This window comes from Clinocottus analis, unplaced genomic scaffold, assembly GCF_023055335.1.
Source record: "Clinocottus analis isolate CAN_PGR_092001 unplaced genomic scaffold, fCliAna1.0.p SCAF_11, whole genome shotgun sequence".
Taxonomy (NCBI): Eukaryota; Metazoa; Chordata; class Actinopteri; order Perciformes; family Cottidae; genus Clinocottus; species Clinocottus analis.
The window spans coordinates 2,322,467-2,348,338 of record NW_027175832.1 but is presented as its reverse complement, the minus strand read 5'-3'; the positions used below and the strand labels follow the sequence as shown (position 1 = coordinate 2,348,338).

General features: G+C 46.4%; 1 protein-coding gene across 16 annotated transcripts in view; it reads left to right on the top strand.

Moving 5' to 3' along the window:
- Positions 1-403: 403 nt before the first annotated feature.
- The window catches only part of LOC137805068 (receptor-type tyrosine-protein phosphatase S-like), a 66,380-nt gene continuing 40,911 nt past the window's right edge, over positions 404-25,872 (top strand). For 8 of the 16 annotated variants that reach the window (XM_068604854.1, XM_068604844.1, XM_068604891.1 and 5 more), the window contains exons 1-4: positions 404-721; positions 14,251-14,455; positions 18,266-18,411; positions 19,181-19,322. In XM_068604854.1, the coding sequence (XP_068460955.1) occupies positions 14,320-14,455; positions 18,266-18,411; positions 19,181-19,322 (424 nt within the window). In that variant the 5' untranslated portion in view covers positions 404-721; positions 14,251-14,319. Of the gene's footprint in view, positions 722-14,250; positions 14,456-18,265; positions 18,415-19,180; positions 19,323-25,872 lie in introns of all 16 variants that reach the window. The other 8 variants (XM_068604826.1, XM_068604817.1, XM_068604797.1 and 5 more) reach the window with 1 other exon arrangement.

Genomic DNA, 25,872 nt, shown 5'->3' with positions numbered 1-25,872 from the left:
ACGGCTGTAATTACATCCTATATTATGAGAATCTACAAGGTTTTCAAGGTGCTTATCTTCCTTTTTTAGCTCCTGGGGAGCAGAGTGGAGAAAACTGTCACCAAGGACCAACCTACCTCAGCAGCCACTTTCTTCTTTTGCACCAGTCAGTGACCTGGGGGAGGGAGGAGAGAGAGGTGTGTGTGTGTGTGTGTGTGTGTGTGTGTGTGGTTGGATATGGGGGTAATAGGGATGATGGGGGATACGGTTGCTATTGGAGATCTTGCCTCCATCACGTCATGTGTGGGAGGGAGGGGGAGAGCTCCGGTGTGTGTTTGAGAGAGTGAGAGAGAGAGAGAGAGTGATAGAGCGGGGAGGGGGAGGAGAGAGGAGAGAGGGAGGGAAGGAGGAGGGCATTAAGGAAGGAGGCAGGGAGTATCAATGACATCAACCAGCAGTATCTGAGGCCGCCCGACCGGCTATGCTCTCCCGACAAAAAGGGCTGAGGAGCAGCCCGTGACCCGCCGCGGTACCGAGAGCTCGGTCGACAAGCCAAGCACGGCGAGGGGACGCGCCGGCGATGTGTGCGCGCATCCCCCCACGAAGGCAGACCCTTTAGTGAGCCACTGGATTACATTCATCCCTGCTGTTTTTTTTTTTTTTCCGAGGAAGCTTCCAGCTGCAAATCCACCCACATGAATCCACCAGACAGTAAAGAAGACGGAGCACTATACCTACCAAGGTAACCCGCACCCCCCTTCCTCCTCCTCCTCCTCCTCTTCTTCCTTTACACAGTTTGGGTTTTGCACCCCACCCCCGACGCGTTATTTGCACTTGTCGAGTAGCGGTTTTGGAAAGTGATACGTGTGTTTCCGTGCCGGGGTGAAACGTCAACGTTATGCTATCTCAGGGCGGCCAGCAGCAGCAGCAGCAGCAGCAGCAGCAGCACCTCCACCTCCACCACCTCCACCTCCCCTCTTTCATATCAGCATCACTTGAGACTTTGGGTGGAAATCAGACCGAGAGGTTGTGCAGAGCAGGCTGGTTGGCGACGAGGCTGTGCGCGCGACGAGGCTCTGCGCGCGTCCCCCCCCCCCCCACCCTCACCCTCTCACCCCCTCACCCCCTCCTTATTGTTGGCTGGGCAGCGTGAGGGACCGGGGCAGACTGGCAAAGCCTTTGTTCCTCCTGCGCTCTCATTTAAAGTGCCTTTTTTCTTTCTTTCCTGGTGGCCATTTAAAACACTCTCCAGGTATCACGAGTGTGGTGTCAACTCCTATTTTTTTAAGTAGAAAAAAAAGGAAGAATACACACAATAGCATTGCAGAACTGAACCCTCGTGGAAAGAAAAAAAAAAAACAACAAATCCAGCACCTGCATCCTATATTGTCACGGATATTTAAAAGGAGGAAGCTCTAAATATCATCATCGTGGTATTAGAAAGATGCCACGGCAAAGTAGGAATCCTATTATGATAACGTCACACTTAACACTTCTGAGGGGGCGATCACAGGCATATTAATAATCCTTATGGGCTATTATTCCAATATTAGAGAGGTATTGGAGGTGTGGAAGGCACCAGGTGGCAAAGGCAAATGGATTTATTTAACCCAACTCCAGACAATAGAGTGTCAGCTGCGTGTGCTACTCCCAAGCTTTACTTAAAACAAGCCCATCTGCACAGATAGATCTTTTGTAGTCCATAGACCTCTCGGATGTGTCTATAATTACACACACAGTTGGATTTGCAGTCAAAGCAGCCACTCATGCGGACAGGCGGAGTGTAATTTAATGATACATCGATTCATCCTGACACATTTTCCTGGGGCTATTGCTTGTTTGGGATTTAATCATGTATACACTCCGAATGTCTGTTTAGGTTTTTCCTGTATTTCCGCTGCGTGGCCTGTGTGTAAAACTGGAAAATTGCACCGTGGTGGGTGAATCTGAGGGAGGTCTTCCTCCCCACACACACACACACACACACACAGATGGGAAATGTTCCCTAGGGCACCGTGCGTTTGCTGGTTATTGTTCCAGACCATTTCCACATCCCTAATTATTTTGAATCAGCCATTTTTACACATGGATTCCTCTCTTTAGTAGAGTTGACATTTTCCAGGCCCACCTCCACGAGAGGGCCTTGAATATGTGCATTATCTCGACTGGGAAAAGTTATTATATAAAGGCAAGGAATTATTGAACTACACGCATCCCCCTCTGTGTGTCTCTGTCTTTGGGAAACAGATCAAATGAGCTCTTATACAAGCCGAGAGATGCTCGGCCCCGCAGGTATTCATGTCAGCCCTGTTAGCGGCGCTAGCTTATGAAATGAGTGATGGCATGCAGTCCCTTAAATAGCCTTTTTTTATGGGGTTCAACCACAGGCCTCTATGGGTTATTGCTCCTTCCAAGCAGATACCAGCGTAAGATCCATCCAGACTGGAATATGCCAGATGACTCGCGCTCCCAGCGGAGCAGCTTGGGTTTCACGTCAAAGGCCTCATTGAAGTATTATTCCCAGTCGCGCGGCACCATTATCCTATAACTGCTCCGCTCTCTACTTTCCAACCCTTGTGTTAAATGTTATACCCATCCAATGGGTTTTTGTGTGTGTTTTTTTTCTTCGTCAGAAGCTCTTGTTGCAGCAGTCAGCTGGAAGGACAGACACTTTGATGCTGGGAGCGTCGCCACCTGTATTACAAGCAGACAGAAACTTTGTTGTTGTCTCGGCATTGATATTAATTGACCTTTTCAAAGCCTCCCAAACAGCGAGCGCTCTGTCTGCTCCGCTCCTCCACTTGTTTATTCAGGGGGATGCTGGAAAACAATGCCGACAAGCATGCAGAATGAACCCATTAGGGGTCTGGGCAATATGTTTGACGTTATAAAACATATTAAGGAGATCGTTGAAATGTGTATTTATGGATAACTTCGCAGCTTTTCATCCAAGTCACATTTCAAATATTCCAAACGTATGTCAGGTCAATTTTATTCATGGAGCCCAGAGTCAGAAGAGTTTCATTAAAAAACAAACAAACCAAAGAAAGACTTCAATTAGGAGGAGAATACACTTCAGGAGGAGCAGTGAAGGATCCAGGATGTGCAGTACAATTATTAATTTAACCTTTATTTTAATCAGGGCGTCTCCTGGGAGACATCGTCCCCACAGGCAAAGCACAATTATGGAATTTCTGTCACTTAACATCCATCTGATTATTTATGACCGGCATACATTAGCTATATATAATAATGTAAATTGACATTAAAAACAAATCTCTTTTAATATTGATTTGAACCATATCGGCTTTGCGTTGTATGTAATTATGGGAACATAAATGAACAACAATTACATATAACACAACTATTTGCTGCAGTTAAGATCACATTTCATGATACATATGCATAACTATTCTCTCCAGAAATAATGACTGTGCATCATCACATATCCATTAAACATTTACACATAATTGTGGCAGCTTCCATTAACAAATACATTTTACATCGATATCGTGGAACAATATCACAGTTTTGTTAAAAACAAGTATAGTATAATAAAGTGTGGCATCAGTTTTGCACATTATCAACAAAAAAAACCTTAAAGTTATGTGCAGAAAGATTTACGAAACATCACCATCCAGAATGTCATTATGTTTTTTTAATTGAACAATATACCGCTGAAGACCAATCCCTGTATTATTTTTAACCGGGACATCATTGGCAGTGATGTGTGTGTTCATTGTGTGTCTGTGTTTCCGTGTGTGCGTATGAGTGAAGGCAGAGCGATGGGTTGTGACTTGACTGATGCCCTTCTCCACATGAATCAGAGATTCTGATGGGTCAGCAGGGATGAATAATGCAACCCCCCCCCCCTCCACCCACCCACACACACACACACACACACACACACACACACACACACACACCACCACCTCTTTCCTCTTCCCCTCTTCTCCACCTCTTGTCTGCAGTCGTTTGCCTCTCTTTTCATCACAACTGCCACATCTGAAGACATCTTCATCTTCCTTCTCTCCCCTCCCCCAACCCTCCTTATGCAAAAGAGGGCATCATCTCCCTGCTGCCTCTGCCGAGCTGTCCTCTGTCAACCCGCCTCTCCACTTCAACAGATATCTCCTTCTGCTTCTCCCGAACGACATTTCGCTCTTTTGCACACAAAAAAAAACCAAAGTTTCTTCTCATTGCATGACGAGGGACACGAGAGCGTGTCTTGTCTGCTGACATTTGCGTTGAAAATAGCTAAATGTGTTGAAGTGCGCAGCCCCATTATCCAATGACGAGAAGTGGGAAGGTGCAGCCATTGACTCGCTTTGACAGTTACATCCATGACTGACAGGAGTCATTAGGAGGGGAGGGCTGACTGGCAAGATGGCTGACGAAGCGCAAGACAAACTGCCTGTTTAGAAATCGGAGAAAAAAAGAGCGAACGGCGTCGACTTTTGAAGCGCACAGTTAGCCAGCAAATAAATGCTTTGGATCCTGGAATATTCTCTGCACCTTGCCTCAAGCACTTGACAAGACCTCAAGAGTATGTGCAACTCCTGGAGTGAAAAACTCCTCCATGCATAGAGAGCTGGATGAATTCATTTGGGCTGGACGAGTGCCACAGCATTTTGCGAAATGTGGAATAAGAATTTCATTTACGTTTGCTTTATTCAGTTGGATGAATAATAATGTGGACAGTAACATTGTATATGGGGGCATGTTATTATAGCACTGGATTTCATGTTGTGTGGCAAAAGACAACACATGATTAGCTTAGCTTTTTTAGCCCTTTGGGGTAATCTGTCCTACATTTCTTTGTATAGGATGGATTACTTTAAAAAAGAAAAACAGCCATTCATGTCCTCCTCAGGATGAATCGCAATCACTTTGATGACCTCTTAACTTTTCACCTGGCGCCATCATCAGCTAATTAGCCCATTTTAGCATGCACATGCACTAAACTAGCATTAGGCTACATGTGCTTGACATCAGCATGTTAGCATTGTCATCGTGAGCGTGCTGATGTTAGCGCTTTGCTCACAGCACCGCTGTGCTAAGTGAGCCTCGCAGAGCCGCTAGAGTGGCCCTGGTCCAGTTACATTTTAAAATATCCAAACAAATAGACCCCCCCCCCCCCCGACTCTTCCACCCTTATCCTCTTCGTCGGCTCCACAGATGCAAGAGAACAAAAGCTTTTGGCACCCGTCCGTGTGCCAGTTAGTGAAAGAACAGCTTCATTGCATCAGTGCAACAGTTCTGCTAAAGACCTTCACAAGCAGGAGGGAAAGAGGACAACGTCCAGCTTTCACTCTGCAGACTGTGAAGTGTGTGTGTGTGTGTGTGTGTGTGTGTGTGTGTGTGTGTGTGTGTGTGTGGTGATAGTGAGGACCGGTTGACACGTCTCTTGAATGCAGCCTCACATTTGTTTGTGGCGTTTCATGATTACGCTGTCTCCGTGGCGCTGAAGGATGCCAGGTTGGATGAAGTATTTGTTTGACGGAGGTGAGAGTAATGGCGAGTCGTTGGCGGGGAAGAAAAGCATCCGTGCGCGAGTCCGTTACCGTTGACAAGCATTTCATCTCGTCTCTTATACTCAGACGCTCTCTCTCTCTCTCTCTCCGTCTGATTCCGGCAATGAGACGAAGGACAAATTCACTTTTTTCTACCCCATTACTCCGGTTTTCAATTCTACTCACAACTTTATCTTCCCCCAAGGAGAGATTCATTTGGCGTCACAAATCTCATCTCCATCCGGACGCCATGCAGCGGCTGGTTAGCGTCAGAGCTGCAAAGGCCGGTCTGCTTTGTGGCACCTGAATGGGGTTTGTCCACCAGCACACACACACACACACACACACACACACGGCCCTCAGCAATCATTTCTATTCAGCGGTGAACTCTTCAGGTTCATGATCACGTATAGAAGTCGTCGGTGATTCCGCGTTTCATTTTTATTGCCACGTACCAAACATTAAGTGGTGTGTGAGATGTCGGTTGTGTATTCAGGTGGGCTCAGTCAGAACAGTGTTGTGCGATAATGAGCTCTCAGCGGACGACAAATCACGTGACCGATCCAGACAGGTGATGCCATGGCAGCGCAAATACACAGCAGGAAAAAAAAAAAGTGGATCCCGGGCCAAGAAGACACAGCAGTGCTTCTCCAGGAAATTAATAAGCACCACCAAAAGAGGCCGGAGATATTCTACATAGACAAATAAGGAATGAAGGCATGACTCCAAAGATTGATGCACGCAAGTGGGCAACAGCGAACGAGGCACGATGGTGTATTGTATGTTGGTATTTCAATATTCTGCCTGTAAATGCAAAGGATGCCATTCATCCTATCAACCAATTAAATGACGTATTCATTTGAAGACCATTTGCAGAGATTACATTAGGGATGACGTCCCCGTTGGTTGTAGATTCCACGCCGGATGATCAATCAATGTGAGGTTATTAAAGACGAGCACTCAACGCCGCCGTTATCGCTCTCGAGACGCGCTTATCAACAAGCCCCGGGATCTGCTCCACGCCAGACATCCTCGTCTCCTGACTGATCTGTGTATAGGTTTTGCTAAACTGCTGGAGAATGGAGGGTGAAAAAAAAACAAATGGCTGGCGCGTCTGATTAATGAAGCACAATTGAAATATGTTGACGGGCCCCCGAGGTGACGACAACGACGATGACGTCCAGGAGGATGAAGGTGTTCTCTGTTGTCATGGAGCCTCATCCTGCTTCCAGGAGACGCGCACTAATTGGCTGAGATGTCCGTGGATGACTGTGTGTGTGTGTGTGTGTGTGTTATGGAGAGATGATAGTGAAGCAGACAGACATATATAGATAGATAAATAGATCTGTAGATCATCTCATTGGTTGAAGAGCGTTGATTTCTGTAATCAACCATCTGATTAATCAATATTAAAAACAAATAGCATCACTGACATGAGAGTCAGCTAAAAGCAAACACACTGAAGAATGTAATGAATAATAAAGTAATTATAATTTCACAAGAAAACACACCTTGGTACATCAACTTTATTATTCATTTGTATTATCAGCGACGCTTTTATGTGTTGTGTTAGCTAATGATTTAGTGTGTAATCACTCTTTGTATTTATCATTTAGTTGAGTAATGAACATTCTGTTTTGTTTTCAATTAATATAATTATTCTTAGGATAATCAGATATGAGCTTTTGACACCTTTTCTCATCCTCTTATGAACATTTTGCCGTATATGGAAGCATGAGAAAAATGAATATATTGGGAATGACAGACTTATGGACTCATGCAAAGATGCAAACCCTCTGCAATGGCGTCATTTTACACGATGCCACTTCCCTCGTATGTCACAGCCGTGTAACAATTAGGGCCGTACATGCAAGTGCATAACTATGTGGGCATCAGTATGTAAATACAGTCCCCTCTCCCGCTAGGACGAGAGCGAGTGCCAGCCTCAGATATGCTAATTGGACAGTGAGTTGACAAGGACTCAACCGTCAGCCTGCGTAATGAGTCGCTGCACAAAAGATGGGCTGCCTCCAAGGAGCGAGCAACAGGGAGAGAGAGAGAGAGAGAGGGAGAGGGAGAGAGAGAGAGGTTGCAGAGGGAAATTAGGAAAATATGTTTGTGTGTTTGTGAGTCGTCGTTTCAGTCGTGGCGTAGGTGTCTGTGTGCAGATGCCTCCGCTGTCAGGTGAAAACCTACATCTGTCAGGGGAAACTGTATCAGCACATTGTTGGATTTTTTTTTTTTTTTTTGTGAAGAAGGAGAAGAAAAAAAAAAAAACAGACACGTCTTCGCTGGATGACATTGCATTTTTGGCATTAGCCCAAAGGGGGTTTGAAAGAGGTTTATGAGCCTAAGGGGGTTTGAAAAATTGACTCAGCTCATGGAGGGGAGAGTAATCCTTCAACTTATTTCAAAGCATGAAAATTGTCGTAATCGAAGCTGTGAGGATTTCACCCGACAGTGTGACGCAGAGCTGCTCTGGAAGCAGATGTGGGACACGTTAAAGCATTTATACTCACACTGACTCCTACATTTAAGCATGTTTAAGTACTTTTATACAATGCTTTTTAGTCCATCTGTATATTTAAATAGCCTTTTACTGATATTTTTTTATTTTGTCTTTATTTGCTTGTGAGCAGTGCTGCTGTAATCCTGTAATTTCCCTCCTGAGGGACTAATAAAGGATTATCTTATTTTATCTTAAAACTCTTTACCTTTCTCACCTTCGTCACACAAATATAAATATTAGAAACAACATTCAGGTGTTTTTGCAACTGCGACTCATGCCCATTTAGTCTGTTTTTAAAGCAGCGTATTTAAGATGTGAAAGTATTCATACATAATCTGCTTTTCTTGTCTCTTTTCAAAATCTACAAATTTACATTCATTTGACATTTTTCCACGGTAATCAGAAGCAGTTGGTACGGGAACGCAACACCTGAAAAAACAGGTGGCGTCCCATTAGAGATGAATTAAAGGAGCATTAGTCGTTGACATAATGGTTAGAGAATAATGTAAAAACATTGTGGTACAAAATGTTCTACCACTCATATATCCATATTTAATGATTTTACTTCATTTAAAGGAAACGTTAAGATGAAGCTGACTCTTCATCCGCTAGCAGTGACTTTCACTTCATGCCTAGAAACACTTTTACTAGATTCCCTCTGTTCTGATCCCCTTAATCTGCCCTATATGTACTTTTATACCATTTTGGTAATACATTTCCTGCTTAGCGGGAGCCGTGCGGTCCATCTGTTGCTGGGCTCGTGCGAGGCCAACGCCTCCATCGCTGGATGCCTCTTCCTCGCAGTGGTTTGTTTGACCTTGGAGCCCCTTTTATGTCGCGTGGGCGTTCATATGCAGCTCTATTGTCGGGCCGCAGCGGCTTTGCGATGTCCTCAGACGCGCGGAGATTGAGGTCAAAGGGAGGGAAACTTAGTTTGGTTATTATTTTTTTTTTTGCCGCATTAGGATCGGGGAGCGAGACCATTTCAGTCACGCTTCCCTCGCCAGCCCCCCACTCCCCCTCCTCCCTTTTGTTCCTCAAACGCAAATCCGTGTTTTCTTGGCTATGAAATGGGGTCGTGACGAACAAAATATGAAGCACATCCAGAAAGTTTTAAGCGCTTCTGAGTGATGGAGCAGCTGGTTCAGAGATACTGGTGTGTGAATACGTCGCTAGTGACTGAAAGGACGAGGCGGAAGGGTCAGACGGGGAGGATGTTGCAAGAAAATCAAACTTCAATTTGAGAAAAGTCGACGCTGGTGCCGTTCTGGTGTCTTCTGCGCGACGCCCTGATGGCTGCAGGTGATGAGTTAATTAAATATTGGCCTCAAGCAAAACTCCTGCTCCTCGCCAGAGGAAGCCAGAGAGAGGACGTGGGCGGGAACCATTTTTCTATTCTGTTTTTCTCATGATCCACACGAGCTATTTTTATCACTCGGATATCATTATTTCATGATAATAAGAAAATCATGCTGTTTTTTTTTCTGAAGATCACATAATAAAGTATGAAAGTATAAACGTCCCGCTGGAGACACTGGGGACATGTGAGAGAGGTTTGAAAGCTCTGAAACGACACAGACACACACACACACACACACACACACACACACACACACACAGACACACACACACACACACACACACACACACAGACACGCCACGATACCTGGATGTCTACATATACTTTTGTCAAAAAAAGAAGACAGAAAATGCATAACGCTTTCAAGAAATGGAAATTTAAATCCTTCAGATACAACAAATAATCCACAGAAATAGACTTAAAGTAACGTCTGTACTTACTTACCTCACTTTAAGCAGAAAGAGATCATAAGTCATGATTACTAATACAGAATTACACGAGTGTGATGTCATCAAACCATTAAAACATGTGAAAATATGAATAGAACAAATACATATTATTATTATGTAATTATTCATCTTTAATTAACCAAGTGAGTCTCATTGAGGTTGAAAGAGAGAGGCCAAGACTGAAGGTCTTTTCATTAACTAACTAATTATTCAATATTAAAAACAAACAGCATCACTGACATGAGAGTCCACTACAAGCAAACGCTGAAGAATGTAATGAAGTAATTATAATTTCACAAGAAAACACACCTTACGTGTGCGTCAACTTCATTATTCACTTGTATTATCAACTAAGCTATTATGTTTTGCGTTAGCTAATGATTTAGTGTGCAATTAGTCACTGCATTCATAATTTAGTTTAGCAATTAATAATGCAATGAGGAGAATCGCAAATCCTAATTTAGCACAGTTCAAAGTCTTGAAACGTCTTCTTTTTGGCCACATGTCAAACTGCCAAATTATTACGTTTAAAGTGACACGAATGAAAACAAGTCATCAATGAATCAGAATAAAGAGCGACTGATAACGAGGACGAAGACTTAAATGGATATACAGAGTTGATGGATGAGATATTTGTGCCACTGCCGGATCATGAATCGCATAATAAAGTTGCTTCCGTGCAGGTTGACTGTGAGATTGCTGCAACCTTCAGACCGGTGTTGTTGCCTCTGCTCGGGCGTGTTCATACCTGCCGACGCTTCCCGCGATGACATTATTTGGGTGTTTGCTACATCGGGAATAGTTTAATTCCAGCATCCTGCAGCATTAAGACGGATCCAGAGTTAGCCGAAGCTCCCAAAAGTCTCCTGAGTTATTAATATTCAGGGCGAAGCGTTGCAGCGTTTTGAGTGACAGGTGTGTTTTCTTGTTCGAGAAGAGCCTCAGATAGTTTATATTTCCACTGCTAAAAATGTAACCGGGGCGGTGCGGCTCGTGCCTGCAGTAAGCCGTGCTCCATCCTGTGCCTCTGATCCTCAACGTGTGTGTGCGTGCGTGCGTGCGTGTGTCTGTGTGCGTGTGTGTCTTCATGCATGTGTGCGCGTCTGTATATTTGTGTGTCTGTGGGCTGTGTTTTTAAGAGAGTGAGAAGGGAGGTGTGAGAGAGTGAGTGCCAATCTCCCCCATGATGCTTTGCCATCTGCCATGTTTCTGTGTGTGTGTGTGTGTGTGTGGGGGGGGGGGGGGGGCATGCATTTTGCGACAGTAATGTGCCTCCAGGTTCCAGGGTCATTGGAAACGTGAGCTAACATCCGTCCCGGCCTTTCCTTGTGTCGCCTCGTAATCCTCAAACTTTTCCTCCCCGAGCCGCCTCACAAAGCCACACGCAATTTATTTAATTTATTTAAAATGTATGTGTATGCTTTGAGTTCAGAGTCATTGGTAAAACTGTAAAGGAGGACTTTTATGAGTCAACCCTAAAAAGCTGCACAGCCACAGGCTGCAGTTTGTTTTTTTCCTCCCATTGTGTTCCCCCTTAAAATATAAATTAAAAAAAGTGTGTTTTTCTGATCTCTTCTTCTTCTGTCGGGTCCCCCAAGAACCGTAACACACATTCGCTCACAGCGCCGGATGAGTATTAAAGCTTGACGACACAAAGGGAACACGAGGCCCTCGATCAGGTGTGTTTTCTCTGCTGGCGCGGCGCCGCAGAGAAAGCAGATCTGGTCTCTCCATCCTAGCGGGTTGTCATGGAGACAGGCCTTGTGAGACCATCTCAACCCACTTGTGGTGAAAGGCATCATGGGTAAAAAGGGGAGGGAGGGGGGAGGGAGGGTGAGGTGAGAAAAACAAAACATGTCATCTTCCAAGGGGCCCCGGCGGAGCAGGGGCAGGTTGGACGCCACCTAAACGTTGTTATTTCATCAGCCGGCTGGAGCACAATAACCGGTGTGCATTTCACCACCTGAGCTGCGGTGTCATTATCGGCCTTCCCCGCAATAAATAGCACATGCACCCCCCCCCCCCCCCCTCACCGCCTCCCATCAATCTCTCTGTCTGGCCGACCATCTGTGTTGTCATGCTGGAAATGCAATAAGACCTAAAAAAAAAAAACGCCGCCGCCGCTGCCTCCTCTCTGGATGCCGAGATGATCGGGGGCCGAGCAGGTCGTCGTGTCCGTGCGGGGGCCGCGGGGGGTCTGAGTCATGAGAATATTCACGCTCGCGATGGTTTACGCGGCCTTTAATCCGGCTCCTGCGACAAGCACGCGTGCATGTGCCTGTTTGTCTGTCTGCAGAGGAAGAACGTGGGTTTGAGGGCGTTAAATAGCATGAAGCGCACGAGCCGCAAGACGTGCCCGGACCGGCCCGCCGCCGCCGCCGCCGCCGCCGCGTCTGTGCATCTGTTTTGGCGTCGCTCCTCCGACTCCGACGTTCACAGCTGTAGGATGCTCCGAGCCCTTTTGTTTGAACTGTGTCAATGGACAGACAACAGCTGGAGCAGCTGGAGGAAGAGGAAGAGGAAGAGGAATTCGGATGCAAGCAAGGGGGGGTTAAAAGTGTGCGTAGAAAGCGAAGGAGGAGATGGCATCGAAAACAGAAGAGGGAGTCGAGGAAGAGAGGAGATGGGAGGGGGAGAAGAGGAGATTTTTAGGAATACGGCGACTAATGCAGGAGGGTGAGATTAAGGATTAGGTGGCGCGTGAGCGTCTGCAGTGGACGCAGGGCTTTGTCAGCAGGTGGTAGACAACAGGGAGGGGAGGATGAACTGAGAGTGATAGATGGGGTTAGACTGAGGTCACGGTGAGATATAAAGGCCGCCGCCAAATCCACCGCACAGGACACAGGAAGCAGACGCCTCAACATGGGAGGAGTACCTCATGTTTCAGCGGCGGCGTGGCTCCACGCCCGAGCAGTCCTCCTATAGTTAGATTAAAAGCGGCCGATTGAGTTTTCCGTAAGGGGAGAATTTACTTAACATGCTGCCGATGGTGCTCGAATGAGCCCTGATCTGATTTTTCTTATCACGTTGTTCAATTGAAAAAGAGGGGACGCTGAAAGCTTTTCTGTTCGACGTCTATTACGAGGCGCTTGATAAGACGAGGAGAAAAAAAAACCCACCCCGCGATCAGATAGAACGGCCGTGTTTTCAAAGATGAGCTATTTTTAGTGCGGCGATCTGGCAGTCAGTAATGTGTTTGAGCAGGTCATTAGCTCAATAAGTGGCTAGAGGAGTCTTTGAATATGTAACTCACCAGATACGCCGCTTTCATTTTAGGAAAGTCGAGGACGGGCCCGCCCCGCCGACTCCAACGCCGCTCCTGTTTGCAATGTCAGGGTGAAAGTGCCGCTCATGGGTGTTTGCACATATTTATGTGTCGATCACAACGTGGCCTGTCGCCTGTGAATACATATCATGCCTTTCCTTCTGGAGTATATATGTTATCCTCCGCTGGTACTTGACGTGAATTTGTGTAGATATTTGACAGGTTAACAAAGGCTCCTTTCTCATTTGGCTTCTGACACGTCGGGCAGAGGGGAGGTTTGGGGGGGGGGGGATAGGACGACGACGAGTTATTGAATCCCAGACAGGAAGCTTCTGCACAGCTCGTCTAAATCTCTGTAAACAGACAGAGATGAATGTTCAGACTCCCAGATGTATGTGTGACATATAGTATGTCTGTGTGAGGAAAGGGCGAAAAATACTGCCAGAGATTCTCCCCCCAAAAGGCTGAGGATTAACACGAGGGGCAACATCTATTAAACCAGCCGTTGCTGATGATACATTTGGTTTGATTGAATTTTGCTGCATTCCCGCCGACCCCTCCTCCCCATCCCCCCTTCAATTCTCTCTGTTTAAGTGTTTCCTTTTCTTGCTCTTAGATGAATTATTGCATTAACACTTTTACATGAACAGTAAAATACTGAACGCCAAAATGGAATTAGGCCAAAGCTAAAGTTAAATGAAATTATTAGGACATCTGAGGACCAAAAAAAAAAAAAAAAAAAACCCTCTTAAAAATGTACCATTGCGGCTCATTTCACGGCTCGCTGGGAAAGGATTCTTTTTAATACGGAGGCAGTGCACAGAAAACTATTTTGGTCTGTTTCTTGTCTTAGTTGTTGAGCAGTGGCTCTATTGTTCTGGTATTAGTTCAGTCAGCGCCGGCCTGCTTGAGCTGTTAATCCCAAATCAGAAGTGCTCCGGCGAAATCAAAAGACCTAATCCTACATTAGCATGAATTTATCTTTAATTTTCTTCATGAGGATGTTCTCTATACATGTGAATTATTGTATGTTTCCCTCCCTCCTCTCCCCTTCGTGATGCAACTGGCATTTCAGTCGCCGCTCAAGAAGCGGTGAATCAGAGGTGGAGGAGACGAGCCTTTCCCTGGTCCCAGCCGACCTTCATGTTGTCGTTTCCTCACGTGTGTGTCTGCAGAGTGCCCACCCTCGCTGAGTGAAGTCCGACCCGTATCTCCGACATCTCCAACCGACCCGCGGTGGAGCCATGCCGGCGTCCTGGACAGCTGGAGTTCTCGTCCAGTCGAGCCTGGGGTCGCATCCCGGCCCCTCGGCCCCGAGTCTACTGCTGCTGTCGATTATCCTGCTAAGCAGCCCTTTGAGCAGTGTGTGTGGAGCACCAGGTACTTATCTATCTGTTTATCTATCTATCTATCTGTCTGTCTGTCTGTCTGTCTGTCTGTCTGTCTGTCTGTCTGTCTGTCTGTCTGTCTGTCTGTCTGTCTGTCTGTCTGTCTGTCTATCTGTTTATCTATCTATCTATCTATCTATCTGTCTGTCTGTTTATCTATCTATCTATCTATCTATCTATCTATCTATCTATCTATCTATCTATCTATCTATCTATCTATCTATCTGTCTGTCTATCTGTTTATCTATCTATCTATCTATCTATCTATCTATCTATCTATCTATCTGTCTATCTGTCTATCTGTCTATCTATCTATCTATCTATCTGTCTGTCTGTTTATCTATCTATCTATCTATCTATCTATCTATCTATCTATCTATCTGTCTGTCTATCTGTTTATCTGTTTATCTATCTATCTATCTATCTATCTATCTATCTATCTATCTATCTATCTATCTATCTATCTATCTATCTGTCTGTCTGTCTGTCTGTCTGTCTGTCTGTCTGTCTGTCTGTCTGTCTACCCGTCTGGCTCGAGAAACTAGCTAGCGTGCTAGCTAGTTTCTCGATATTTTGCAGACTGGCAGCTGGTATGTTGTCAGCAGTAAATGCGATGAACAAAGGTGTGAATGTGTGTGTATGCACCTCCTGTGTGTGTGTGTGTGTGTGTGTGTGTCTGTGTGTGTCAAAGGAGTGAAACCAGGCCTGCCAGTCCATCAGCTCTGCACTGTTGCATTGCACTGTTCATATGTTTTGATAAGCCTGTAGCTTCTATTAGCATGTTCCTCTCCATCTCGTTGATGACAACATTTCTACCTCGGAAGTCCACACACACACACACACACATACATACACCCACGCACACACACATGCTCAGACACACCCAGCTGTCACTGCTCTGAAAATATAACCAAGCAGATTTTTTTGTTTTTTTTGTGAGCGGATGCAGGCTAAAGATGGAGAGAGCACTCCTCGCTGTTAGCGATGGCGATTGTGTAATCTATTTTTCATTTTCCATTTTGTGTAAGCAGTCTGAGGACATGATCTTCTCAGAAGACTGACGTCACATTGGAAATAACTTTCAGATGCAGATCTGTGCCTTCGGACCAGCGACAGCGTGTCTCTGAAGAACGGATAGTGCTGGAAAAACAACATCTCCCTGGCATTCTCAATAAATAAAACTCTTTTTTTCTGCCGTTAACAATTTGTTTTGCAGAGCTGGAGTGTTTGTAATAGAAAGCTTTTGAATCCCCTCAAAGAACAACTCAGCTCAGATGTAATGCTCGGAGATTCAAACGTTTCTTGACCTTAGTTTCTGTATATTATTTGTGCCATTTCTTCATTGTATTCTTCATTGTTTTTATGATTTTACACACACAGAATGTAGACATATAGGTGTATAAACTACCCTGACTGCTAAGTCACACAGAGACACAACAAAATGACCCAAAAGTATCACAACTTTCTTATTTCTGAATTATTGTCTCTACTTAATCGGCCCTTTTGGCTCGAATGAAATCTCTTCCACCTTTTTGAAAATAATGAATTCATTGCAGAGTTTTTATTTATTTTTTTACCATTACTGTTTGAATTCTATGCAAACATGTTTATTATTATTTCCCTCACAAAAAAATGATCCAGATTTACCTTTCAGACACAAACAAAGTCAAAATCATGCAAATGTAGTTATGAATAATTTCTACGTGAATGCATTTGCGTCCCTAAGCTTCACAGTGTTCTCCGACTGTCCTCATCATCTTTGTGTCGCATAATTTGTTTTGTTGGACACCTTTTGGCTGTGAGACGCAAAGAGATTTGACAGCAAAGACACACAAACAGGAAGAGATGTATTATTAAAAGAGACTATGAAAGGCTGTCGCACCACAGCTGCCGTGTCATAATGTTAACGCAACTTCTCAGCTGGAGTTCCACTGTTTCCTCCATAAGAACTTCTCCAAAATGACAAATTAAAGCCGTACCAAGTCCTTTTTCTCTTCAGATGGAACAATAACTCCACTATTACTCTACATCTGCTTCTTCAACCGCATCCGAGCACATCAGTAAGTCCGTCAGATGATTAGAGGTTACAAAGGTGTTTCATTAAAAACAGACCGGTGGTAGACCTGCCTGGTGCAACAGAGTAAAACCTACTATTAAAGAGACTGAGCTCCTCATTAGGAGCTCAGTCTCATTTTCCATGCGGCTTTCTATAACCTGCAAATCATAACAAGCTTCTGCTCGGTGTGAATCCATCCACAGCCGGGGCCTCGCCGTGCTCTCCCCCTTGGCTTTGAGCAGAGGCTTAAGCGGTAACATTGCCAGTGGGCTGCGTTTTGCACGAGGATTGCTGTTGAAGCGCATTTAAGAGAACACAGTTTTGGACTCAACGTAAAGCCACTGAAACCCACGCAGAGGCCGTAAAACAACAACAACACGCAACTCATTCATAATCCCGCTGCCGGGAGAAGACGCTTTCAGCCACGGGGACGTTTGATAGTTCACATTGTCGGCAGGGGGGAAAAGGGCAATTTGCTCAAGACGTTGTGTGCTTTAGTGTAAAGAGCCTAAAAAGCCAAGAAATACCCCGCTCTTCAGCTCTTAAATGGTGGGCATGTATTTGTCCTGATTGACGGCGTTTTGCTTCTTCCTGCCTCAAATGAAACCACTTTAATTCTGACGTTCAGAGTACGACACATTGCAGAGACGTCTTTTGACGCCGCGTTGTTGGAGTTACTGTCAAAGCATCGCGGGCGAAGAAGGGGAGGTGGTCTGAGTGGCTGTTAGCCAGCGAAGTGAAACGTGCAAACAGAATCTGCTGGCGATTGTTTGAGAGGCAGATTTTTAAAAAAACAACAACAAAAAAACATTTTTTTTTTTTATCCTGTTCTGTCTTGAGAGCAAAAGTGAATCACCGCAGCAGGACCTCACCCATGCAGACGCAGGGCGAGTGGGCGGAGAGAGCCGGGTTGCTGTGGTCAGGGTCATCCCGACTTCATCCCGAGTGATTCAGGAGCCGAGGAGGAGTTAAGCCGGGCGCCATGGAAACAGGCCGCGTGAAGTTGTTTGATTGATCTGAATCAGCCGCTGTGAAAAATATAGGTTCAGTCCTGTTGGCTCAATATCGGATTTAGAATTGCTATTTTCCTCGCAGAAGGCAACTGCTGCACTTATATATCCCACATCAGATGATTCATAAGTGAAGGAAAATAGCCCCCCCCCCCCACCCCACCCTCCCTCCTCCTCCTCTCATCCCCCCTGAGGCCGAGCTGTGAATCCAAACAATCAGTGTTGGTAAATTCACTTCACTTGTTCACATCATCAGAATTTGCAGGTTCAAATTCCCCTTGTATGCGAGTTCGAGTACGCCGGCACAAAATGACACCTCTGATATAAATATATCTGAAGCAATTATATGCTGTGAATGTGCAGCCAACACTTTTTTTTTTTTCTACCTGTGAAACACTCCGACTTTGCTGCATGCACTACGAGGGTAGCCTGCCCGAGAGGATGCACAACAAGGGAGGGAGAGATGGAGAGAGAGAGAGAGATTCCTCTGAAGCCCAATCCCATCTTTTATTTATGACCCACAGGAAGTCCTTCAGTGTGTCCTCTAGATGATACCCAGGAAGTAAGCACAACACGCAGCCATCATCAGAGCACCAGTCAGCTCGGCCAGTCGCTGACAGTGAAGCGCGGCTCGGTCAGCGGGGGGTTGTTTCATGTTCGCTGGTCGCTGGATGTTCGTGTATCAATTTTCATGCTTTGTGTGTGTTTTTTTTTTTGCTCTCTCTCTCTCTCTCAGCTCCCCCAAAGTTCACCAAGATTCCCACAGACCAGATCGGCGTGTCAGGGGGCGTGGCATCATTTGTGTGCCAGGCCAGTGGCAATCCCAAGCCTGTCGTCTACTGGAACAAGAAGGGCAAGAAGGTCAATTCCCAGCGTATCGAGGTGGTTGTCACAATGCACAACGGTCAACTCTCACTGCGGATGCATAATGAATACAAAGCAGACGTGTCTAGGTCAGACAGTATGTTTCCAGATAGGTCGATTCGTCAATATTTATTTGTGCTAGATCAGATAATAGTGCCTTTGATGACAGCGATTTGATGAGGAGACGGACACATCGCTCTCCTTTCTGTCTGCAGAATGAGAAGCAATATTCATGCGCTAACAAGCGTTGCATAACGATCAGTAGCACCCCGCTACTAGTTGACTAATCGACACCTGCCGGCAGCTTTAAAGTTAAAGTACAGACATGAGAGCCGTGTCAGCTTTTCAAAGGTGTCACATCAAAATATGAAGCAGATCGCATATTCAAATGCACACACTGTCGTCCCTTAGCTCCTTGCTATCAGGCATGCATAGAGGACTTATATTGATTAACTCATGAGACCCAATAGTGAGAGATAATGCATTTCAACCAGAGTGCCTCCACGTAAGCCCACCATGTTGGTAAGTATCTACCTTGCTGCAGTGTCTTTGTGCACGACTGTGAATCCCTGCCAGCTGCAGGACGAGAGCTGAGCCGAATGACCTCGTGGAGGGGAGGGCAAGTAAAGAAAAGCAACAAAAAAAAAGAATTTCTTCGAGGAAATCAATAAAGTATCACACTATACTTGATGTTGCATTATTACGGTAAGAGAGCTAAGATAATGATGTCCAACATTCACTCCGCTGTGACTAAAGCGTCCCCTCCTGTGGTTCTGTGGCCGTCCAGACTGTGGAGTTTGATGAAGGTGCCGGCGCCGTGCTGAGGATCCAACCGCTCAGAGCACCTCGAGATGAGAACATCTACGAGTGTGTGGCACGCAACAGTGAAGGAGAGGTGTCCATCACTGCAAAGCTGGCCATTATCAGAGGTGAGACCACCCCCTCCCCCCTCCACCCTCTCTTGCACACGCATATATATTTTTTGCACGTGCACAAACGTCTCCGGCTCCCTGAGCTGTCAGTTGCAGATCTGACATAAAAAAATAAAAAAAGAGCCGTGCCACACCCCGGCTTCACAGCGGGCTGCAGTGTGTTCTTTTTATAGTCCCCTCTGAGTGCGACAAAGCGTGATCTGGCCACAGCGAGGGCCAGCTAGCGCACTAGCTAAAGGGTACTTCAGCATCCCAGTTTGCCAAAACAGCTGGCCAGAGTGAGGGTGTTGATCTGGCGTCCACCGCCTCATCCTCTTCCTCCTCCTCCTCCCCCTCGGAGGGGGGAAAAGGCGTCGAATGAGGCGCTCCGACATGCTATGAGCTATGAAGTTGCAGCTTGTGGCTGCGAGCCTGAGATCTGAGCACTTGGCTTTCACGCAGCGCAGCTGGACAGGATGAAGAAGTAGAGGGATGGCTGCTTGGGCTGGTACTACATGAAGAGAAATCAGGGGATTAGGCCCCGGTTTTGGCAGACGACTCATTTCTGCAAGGGGGGGAAAATTGAGGCAGAGAAAGCAAGAGGGAGGAAGAGATCGGGGGCGAGGAGGCGGTAAGAAGGAATATGATGGAGGATGAGAAGGTAGAGGGGGGAGTTAAGTAACACCACAGGATGCTGTGAAACAATAGAGATGAAATGGGATGTCGGAGGAGGAGTGGCGGAGAGGGTGTAGAAGTGCAGGAGATAGATGAGGACTGTGGAGTTGGCGGGGCTGTGTGGTAAGCAGAAGGCTGGTAGCCCTGGGAATAGACTCCTGTCCATCTGTTACCCAGCCTGTCATCTCTGCACACACAGCCGCAATCTAAAGCGCATTACCACATAAACTATACCTCGAGGGCAAGCCTCTCAGTGTGTGTGTGTGTGTGTGTGTGTGCCTCTTCCTGTTTGTGTAAACTTTTTTCTCTCACGTCCTCGGCCCCCTCTGTGACAACAGAGTTAATAACTGTCTTTGATTATTTTGGATGAAACCATTAGAGGACTGTGGAGAATGAAACAATATTTCTAACCCAGATTAAGAGATTTTAAGACCTGTAGTTTGCTTTTTTTTAAATGCACAGATGCATTGCAGACAGGATATAGTTCTGGAAGTATGTAGGGTCGACGATATAATACATACGGGTTAGAACATATAAATCTGTCAACCATATGGTGTTCGGCGTCGCTTTAATATCTCCGGGTCGACTTGTGCTGCAAATCAATGAGAAGGTTCTGGATAATATTGGATTTTAAATAGGCATTATAGGTATTTCCTTTACTGGATGTTCCTAAAAGTACATTACTTTCTGCTTATTTTATTCATGAGCACTTTCGGAAAAAAAATGACAGTATTTATTGATATGCTGATGGGAGATTGTCACCCATACATATGTTCCAGATCTAAAAGTTTTCTTACACTAGTGTCCTTAAAGTTTGATGCCGTGGATACATATCCTGATCCTTGATGATGTAATAATACTACGGTTTTAATACCAAGAAGCCTCGGCAGCCGTGTGATCAGAGAAAACGCTTCATCATCAAAGCGATGGATCATAACGTCACTAAATGTCTCCTTGATTTGACAGGAAACTTATTTAAACTGCGTAACGCAATTATCATTTTCTACAAAGTGTAAACTTTAGGGTTTCCTGCTGCTATTAGCCTGCTGTTAGCGGTTCAGGCAACGCAATTTGAAGTCTGTGATTGGTGTTAATTGCCAAGAAGCTCCTTGGGAGCTCCACGTAAAAAAGCTTGTGCCTTTGAATTTTTTGAATTCTTTTGATTTTCCTGCTTGCGATGTGTACTTACCGATGCCTCCTTCCACTTCACAACTCTACTCCTAAAAAAAAAACTAGAACTATTTGACAGTTCGCTCCTAAAGCCGTGCAGCCCTGCGACCCGCTGCCGCGATGAAGTGATGTCATCAGAGAATGCTCTTAAGTAAGTCTTTCTAAAAACACGCTTCAATGGAGAAAAGGTCCAGCAGCCACTGAAGACGGAGAAAGGAGACTTTCCATTACTGACCAACCCCTTGAAAAGTCTTTTCATCCCCCTGTTGTGTTTCATCGCATCATTTTGTATAATGGCTCCCCGACACTAATAGCGGCGTTGTGCGGCGTGAGGGGGCCGGCGGTCGGCCACAGGATGTGCACTGCTGCTCTGTCTGGCCGGCTAATGGATGGAGATGTGGCGGGTTATGGTCAGGGAGGCTTTTTTCTGTGCCTTCAACATCATCTCCCTCCCTCCCCCCTTCCCGTCCCGTCACCTCCTCTGCTTCCTCCTTTCTCTTCTCGCTGAATCTATCGTTCTGTCTGCGACTCGCTGGCTCTTTTTTTGGCCCAGAGCGAAGTCCGTTTCTAATTTCATCTCTCTTGTTTTATTCATTCTTTCATTTTCTCCGCCATCTATTCTGCCTGACCCTCACTGTCTATCCAACCCCCCCCGCCCAACCCCACCTCCCCCTTGCACTTTCCTGCACCCACCCACCCCACCCCCTTTCCACCCGAACTGCTCTTTTTTCTATGGACACTGCAGTTGTGTTGTTCCGCCTTCAGGAGATGTGAATATCTGCAGTTCTGCATGTTTGAAAAACCTCTGGTGGGCGAGAGATTCTCATCATTGCAGCTGTGTATGTGTGTGCATGCACATGGATTTCTTTGTTTATGAGCGCGTGTGTGCGTGCGTGTGTGTGCGTGTGTGTGCGCGGCTGGTTTGTGCAGAGTAATCCTGATTATACTCACCTCTCAGTGTCCCATTTTAGGAGAAAGGGAGGCGAGGGATGGATGGATGGGGGGAGGAAGGGAATGAGAGAGAGATGGGGGAGGAGAGATGTTCTGCCACCACGGCACACACCCTTCATATGAACAACAAAGTCAGATCAGTGATTCCCCCCCCAGGCGGCAGCTGCATTGGCAGGCCGGCGGCTCAAGCAGCATTTCGGTCTGGAAACAACGGAGAGTATCAACTCAGCCTGCGAGAGGATTACACTCCTTGAGTGGAGAGCCGGCTCTTTCATCGCGTATACCCCTTCGTCTGCACAGTTTCTATTCTATCCTTCCTCCTGCAGTCTATTCCACAAGCGTGTTTGCATGTGACAGTGTGTTACGCGTGAGATCATCAGGTTTCGTGTGTTTCTGTGGGGCACACATGCGGGTGTTTTGGTCGGATTCATCTCCAATGCTAAGTCCGCTTTTTTTGCATCGCATTGTGATCTATTATCATAAAGGGCTATTAGCATTTAAAGTGCTCCCCCTTCAGCCCTCCTGCAGTCTATAGGAGTCAAAGTAATACAGCCTCTGAAGACTGCCGAGCACGGGCAGATTAATCCTGAATCAGGCTCCCTGAGATCGGCTTTTATTTGGGCTTCTTTTCAGCCACGTGGTCATTCCCCGCTGAAATGAACAGAGCAACTCTTAACCAGGACAAATGATGATTTTATGTGGGGGAGCTAGCGTTATGTGTGTGTGTGTTTGTGTGTGTGTGTGTGTGTGTGTGTTTGTGTGTGTGACTGAGGGAAAACACAAAGAGAGACAGGAAAAGAAAACCTGGATTCGCGTTTGTTTGTTTGCATCCGATGCATTATGTGTTTGACTCTGTGTGTGTGTGAGGCTGCCCGTGTGTGTGTGTGTGTGTGTGTGTCTGTATTTCCTAGTGTTTGTGTTTTTGTGTGCTTGGACGCGCATGCATGAATTGCATATTTGCCCAGATTCGGTTGGCTCCGACGACTGTTTGCGGGCACCAGGCCTGATTGCCCTTCTGCAAACACAACCAGGCCAAAATGTGAGCTCTCAACCTCTTGATACACACAAACACACACACACACACACACACACAAAGCTGCAGGGAACAATGTCTGTCGGTCGTTGCCAATGTTCCCCCCCCAAAAGCTGTTGACACACTCAGTGTTTATAGACACATGGCGCATTTTTCCATAGGCCGTCTTATCAATTTAACCAGGAGATGAAACATAAGCGGTGCTTTTGTGCGGCAGTGTTTGTGTTTGATAAATGATTCATTTGGTGAAAAGTGTGATCAAGGCCATGCCCGCAGTATCTATTTCAAGCAGTCGCTGACTCATCCAGGAGCCCGGCTGAATACCTGGAGCCCCTCATCCGGCTCTCCAGTGAACTGTGCTCCAACGTCCAGAGCGACGACCTGTCTGCCGCGTTATCTCGGCCCGCAGGACGGCGTGCGAGCCGCCGGCTGCTGCGTGTTCGCAAACATCCTCCATCGATTCGTCCGTCCACGTTCAAGTGTGGCCGTCAAACCCCCCCAGAGCTGCACCGTCGCTTCTCAATTCAATGAATCATTTACATTCTACGGCGTTTTCACCACACATCGTCTATCTATCTATCTATCTATCTATCTATCTATCTATCTATCTATCTATCTATCTATCTATCTATCTATCTATCTATCTCTCTGTCTGTCGTTCCATTCCAGCTACATTGGTCATTTTTTCTCATGTTTTTCACACCTCACACACAGCAAAATGTTCATAAGACGATGAGAAAAGGTGTGAGAAGAATAATTTTATTCACTTAAAAACAAAACAGAATATTAAATGTCACTTGTCAATATGTTCTGGCTGAGCAGTAGCGAGAATACCACACTCCTTTAGAATATATTTCCATTATTTTTTCTTCATCCGTATCTAAAAATAAACCCGTCCGTCCATCCGTCTCCGTGTTCCTCTCACCTCTCTCTAATGATTCAGTCCGAGGTCCGCTCTCTCTTCGCAGCATTGATAAAGACCCGACTGGAATACTGAGCCCGGCCGCCCCCACACGCATACATGCACGCCCCCCCGCTGCAGCGGCATGCTCTAATTAGCAGCCAGGGAGTCCATGTAGTCGTAGCCGGAGGGGTGATAAAAAGACCATCTGAACCCTCTCATGAGGGGTGGGGTTGAGAGGAGGGTGGGGGTCGGGGGGGTGTGGGAGGCAGATGTAGGTCTGGCATATTCCTCGCCTCGGGGGAGCTCGCCTCCTGACCTCCCCATCGATCTACCCCCTTCTCCTTGCTTTCTCTTCCTGCGTGTTTCATCAATGGCCGCACCCCTGGCCTCCATTCAGGTGGATCATTAGTATTGACCAGTCGGGGATGGTGGAGAGGGGGGGGGGGTGTTCCCCCTCCTTCCACTCGGGTCTCCTTTGGCTGACATCACGACGTCGCTCGCTGGGCCCGATCGGCGCCCGGGCTTCAACCAACCACACAGCATCCAGACTCCATCATCCGGACTCTCCTCTGAGCTTTGATTGCTCTCTTGTTTTCTTTTTTTTTGTCTCGTGGCACTCCTCCTCTCCGTCCTCCTCTCGGCGGCGGCTCGACAATCCTATCTTGGCAGGGTTGCTCCAAACCTGATGACTGTGGAAAGAAAGAAAGAAAGAGAGCGATAGATCCTATCTCCACTCGGGCTCTCATCCCCATCGCACAGCGTTTGGAGACAGATGGTACGCGTCTGTCATGTGGTTCGGTAGCGGGAGGCCCGGAGGAGGAGGAGGAGGAGGAGGAGGAGGAGGAGGAGGAGAGGAGCAGTTGATGTGGCCGCGGTCTGCATCTCGGACTGTTTTGGCTCCAGATTTGTCAACGATGCCCGGCGTGAGCAAGCAGACTTTTAGTTTTTTGTTGCTGCTGCTGCGCTTGACAATCAAGGGGCTTCTCGTGAGTTTTGATTTATTAGCCCGGCGAAATTGCCGTCTTCATAATTGCTTTGCAGCGGGAGGAAAGTGGAATATATAATTCTAATTCCAGGTATATATGTGGGGGAGGAGGTGTCTGTGTGTGTGTGTGCAAGAGGGATACGAGTGGTTAAAAAGGGTAAGGAGAGGAGGAAGCAGGAGTGCTGATGGATGCTTGATTACGTGTCTGGCCATCTGGACCGTTGTCACCGAGATGCTTAATCCCATTCACCGCGGAAAGTGTGTGTGTGTGTGTGTGTGTGTGTGAATGTGTTTGTGTGTGTATGTGAAATAGAAAGCAACTGCTTTTCTGCATGCACGCACCTTGATTTCTCCTGGATATGTGTGGACGTGTCTGTACATTTCTGTACAAATCTGTGAAGATGCTAATGAGAACATGGCCACATAGAAACAAATATGTGCACACAGAGAGACACAAGAAACACACAAACACACTTATCCACCGCCCCACAACATAATCAGACATATCCAGACGCGATGCAGACACATCCCAGACCGGCCTCTCTAATCGTTGGTACATTTTAACAATTACTGCTAACAAGTCCTTATTACCCCCAGTGCCCTGCCCCTCCTCTTGATCCCAGCTTCTAATTGCTGCCGCTGTTTCTGAGCAGCTCTCTGCATAGTTATTAGACAGGAATCATTACAGCAACATAACACAGAGCCACGCCACGGAAAACCCACAGTTCACCGACACTGCCGCCAAACACCTGTGTTTCTAGGTGTGTGCATGTGTGTGTGTGTGTCTATACATGTGTGCATGCAGCACTTAAGTAGCTCCTGCTGACTGGGCGATATGTTTATACTCTGT